General features: G+C 43.7%; 1 protein-coding gene across 1 annotated transcript in view; it reads left to right on the top strand.

Annotated features, from left to right (window-relative positions):
* Positions 1–4,289, top strand: part of si:ch211-251b21.1 (uncharacterized protein LOC571720 homolog) — a gene marked incomplete at its 3' end in the record, with an annotated part of 39,347 nt that overhangs the window by 2,013 nt on the left and 33,045 nt on the right. Inside the window, 1 exon segment of the mRNA XM_037684429.1 lies at positions 3,892–3,923. Within this exon segment, the coding sequence (XP_037540357.1) occupies positions 3,892–3,923 (32 nt within the window).

Below are 4,289 nucleotides of genomic sequence, written 5' to 3'. Positions count from 1 at the left end.
GCATCGAATATATTCGATACATTGAGTATGTTCGATACATTGAGTATGTTCAATACATTGAGTATATTTGATACATCGAGTGTATTCGGTACATCGAGTATGTTCGATACATCGAGTATGTTCGATACATCGAGTGTATTCGATGCATCGAGTGTATTGAACGCGTCGATTATATTCTGTGCATCGAGTTTATTCGATACGTCGAGTATATTTGGCACGACGAGTATATTCGATACATCGCCCAGCCCTAGTTCAAATGTAAAGAACAAAATCACTTGCATTGTGCATGAGTAAACATTTGCTACAAAACTATAGATCCACATGCTTCCAGACTGAGGCCGACTGAAAACAAGCCCTCGTTGGTGCACGGATCGGACTGTCCGGTTCAGGAAGAGTTAAAAACCAAACGCACACTGGTGTCATGCACGAGTAAAAACAACAAGACTGATAAACAAAATAAAACTCTATGTCCGATACGAAGGTTTGACTAAAAAGCCTTTCCATCTTCTGGACCTGGAGGGTCCAGAGTCTTCCCAAAACTCCAGACTGATTTGCAGTAGTCCCTCCGTTAAGCACTTTGATAACAGTCTATCTGTTTTATATTGTGCTCTATAAATAAATATGACTTGACTTGACTTGACTTATCAGGGGGGTTATGTTCCAGACACCCCCGCGATAAGTGAAAATCTGGGAAGTAGAGGTTATATTTATTTTAGTATTTATTTATATTTTAAGGCTTTATAAACCCTTCCCACACTCTTGCAATGTTCTAAACTCTTAATCCTACGTAATTTTAACAACATACGTATAAGTACTGCACAGTACTGCAACATTTTATATGAGTACTCACCAGTTGCAACTTTAAGGATGAGTTCAGCTTCAGGATTGTTTGAGACATTCCTGACAGTACTTCGGTGTCTCCGCTGGTGTTTGCTGCAGGAAGCACTGCTGTCTTCTGGGTAATGTAGTTCTTTTGACTTGCGTTACAGTATAGACTTATTGAAAGAAAACTACAAAATGGCGGTGCCTGTCTAAGTTTTATTTTTTCCTGTACCGTCCCGATCATGTGAGTAATATTAAAGTTGTCGATCGTGTGTAGTGCACAGTCTTACGTTGAAAACCCGCGAAAGAGTGAATCCGCAAAAGTCGAACCGCAAAGTATCGATGGACTACTGTAAAAGTTTAAAAATCTGTTGTTGTTTTTTTTTAATTGAACAGTTTTTTGTTGTATTAAAAATTTAATAGTATTTTCATGTGTTATGTAAGGAGGTCGGTGTTTTCTCTAAGGAACTCTTACAGTTGTGAAGTTAACGGACAACTTGAGTGTTAAACTGTAATTTTCATCGTACGCCAACAAATAATAAAGTGCTATGTGTTGTCATCACTGTATGTTCTCATACAATAATGAAATCAGTTCTCTGCAGTTAACCCATCGCACCTGAGATGCTCAGAGACACCATGACTTGTGGGCATGGGGGGGGGGATCGAATCTGGGACTTTGGGGTCCCAGGTCGGCTGCCCTACCTCTACCCCATCTCTGCCCCAATCTGTCAGTAATAAATTCTTCCCAACAATAAAGCCATTTTATTTTAATATAATCGATTGAAATGTAAAAATAAACCGGACTGTCTGGACAGGTTGTAATTGGTTTAGTATCCTAAATGAACCATATTGAAATCAATTAAAGAGATTGGATTCGTACAGTTTTACTCTTTGGAGCAGCTTGAGGTGACTTCTGTAAAATATATAAACTAAACAATGTTGAGCTTTAAAACCTTGAAACTTGTAAAGATGACGCAACTACGACCACGCCAGATTTGAGCTCAGTCTGTAAAATTGTTGGACTTTCAGCCATGTTTTTTATCGCAAGGCTCAATTCACTGTGGCGGCCATCTTGAATGAGGCAGATTCCAAACGTTGATCAGTTGTAGACGTTCATCCAATGAATACTTTGAGAGTATTGGAACGTAGATGGACCAGTAAATCCACAGCTTTGCCTTTCGACTCTACTCTTTCTTCACCACTACTGACTGAAACAACGCCCTCATTACTGAGAACCGGGTCCCGATCCATCGAGCCATCTTCCGCTCCACCCCACCATCATCAAGTCACCTAAATACTGAAACTCCTCCACTGGTGGCACTCAGGTGTAGGAGTAGGCCCAATTCAAGATGGTGCCCACAACTACTTGAACTTACCCAACACATTAACAGCTATGTCAGTTCTAAAGATATTAAGCTATAGTTTGGTGTGGTAGTAGCCGAAGTCATCCTGAACACATGCATTAAGTGGTAACATCCGTCCATCATCTTTACCCACTTCTTCCTTTTTTGGATTGCATGGGCCACTAGTGCCCGTATCCAGCTATCATAGTGTGAGAGGTGGGGTGGACAGGTCTCCGGTCCATCACAGGACACCTTGGACAGGTCTCCAGTCCATCACAGGACACCTTGGACAGGTCTCCAGTCCATCACAGGGACACAAAGAAACAAACGAGACAAACAACCATTCACTCCCTTTATTTAGAGTTACAATCAGTCTAACATGCATGTTTTTGATCTGTGGGAGGAAACTGGAGTACCCGGAGAAAACCCACACAGCACGGAGAGAACATGCAAACTCCACCCAGAAAGGCTCCCGGTCAGGATTTGATCCGGCGACCTTGTCGAGCAGCAAAGCTCTACCAACTGAGCCACCGTGCCCCCCTTTAGCGGTAACAGATTGCACAATGTCTGTGTGAGACCTTGTGTTGTAAGGTAGCGGGTGATATGGATTCCTTCAAAAAACAATATTTCGTTGAGCTCTGACTTTCTCTCCACAGCCAGCGTTGAGTCCGTCCAGCGTTTCTCGGTCCAGTTGTGTCTTGGCCAAGCCAGTGAGCTCATTTCCTCCTGCGGCTCTGCCTCGGCAGACTGTCTGACCCCTGCTCGATGCCAGCGGGTCCCGGCTGACCTTTAAGACAAGGTCACGCTCCCAAATCAACGGCCAACTTTTCCCCAACTCGCCCGGCTGGACTTTTATCAGAGCGCAGAGGGGGCACCGTCCACTGTGGCAGAATCTCATTTCTGAGCAGTGCAGGGGGGACCTCCTCACTAAAATCCACAAAACACTGTGATGAATCAATTAATCGTAATTAGGGGGGGAGTTCTCCACAGGCAGGAGGAAAAGTGACAGGCATCTCCGCAGATTTTAGAGGCTGCCATCTTCCCCAGGGGAGGCTGACAGAGTGTCAAGGGTTTCGGATCGTCCAATCGAGCCCGCTTTTGTTACGGCATGCATTTCTGAACAACTCGCACCCCCAGCACCTCCGCTCGTCTCCTCTCCCTTTTCTGACGGACCCTGGCAGCACATGTTAGGTCCTGCTGGACACGCTGGGAATGGCACCGGTCAGTTATGGCAAAATGAAAACAACTGTGAGTGTCAAGAGTAATGAAAGGCGATGGCTGGCTGGGGGGCCTCCATCCCCTGCTCTGATTACACGCTAGACCAAGTGGGCTGAAGAAGAATGGGTTCCCACTTTGATCCCTTCATGGGGCCCAGTTACCGCCCCCCTCCCTCGTACCTCGCGGCCTCCCCTCAGTATGGAGCCACTTTCTCAAGTCTCCTGAAAAACAACCTCAAACAAAACTATCATTGTCCTCCGGAGGCTGTTTGGCTAATTTACCGCTGCAGCTTTGAGAGAGATGCATGAAGGGGACTCAAAGCGACAATACGCTTCATTAGCTTTCAGAAGTCACTCCTCACATGCGCTCCGAGACATAAAACTGCAACTCATCAGCCAAAGACCTGACAGGGACTAAATCCTCGCGTTTAGTGCCGACTCTCATGCTGAATTACATCAACAAGCTTCTTTACAGAAATCAAAAATGTTTTGTTTTTGTGTCTTTCTAGATGCCAAGGAGTTATCCATCACCACCATCGAGGTATTCTGTTCTTACACAAACACAAAGATGGTGGTAAAAACACAGTAAAGATCCACAGGAGGGGGTTCTTTTCAAAGTCTGGCTGCTTCTGTTTGGAACAACCGGCTCATTGTGACCAGTTTGTTCAGTAGAGTTGGATTTTACTGAAAGTCAATATCACAACTATACAGTTTATTATCAATATTAAGTTCAACATGTTAAATATTTATTATTTTCCTTGTTAGTTTTTCTTTCGTTGTGAAGTTGACATCTAAAAATGAATCACAATTAAACTAACTTCCACAAAAATGAATTGAAAATGACAAAAGAACATTTGAGGAAACTTCACTCTCCTGAACATGCCAAGTATTTTTTGTTTGTTTTTAG

This window comes from Nematolebias whitei, chromosome 11 (assembly GCF_014905685.2).
Source record: "Nematolebias whitei isolate Nwh7 chromosome 11, NemWhi1, whole genome shotgun sequence".
Lineage (NCBI taxonomy): Eukaryota > Metazoa > Chordata > Actinopteri > Cyprinodontiformes > Rivulidae > Nematolebias > Nematolebias whitei.
The sequence above is the reverse complement of the archived record's forward strand: the minus strand, read 5'-3'. Positions and strand labels throughout refer to the sequence as shown.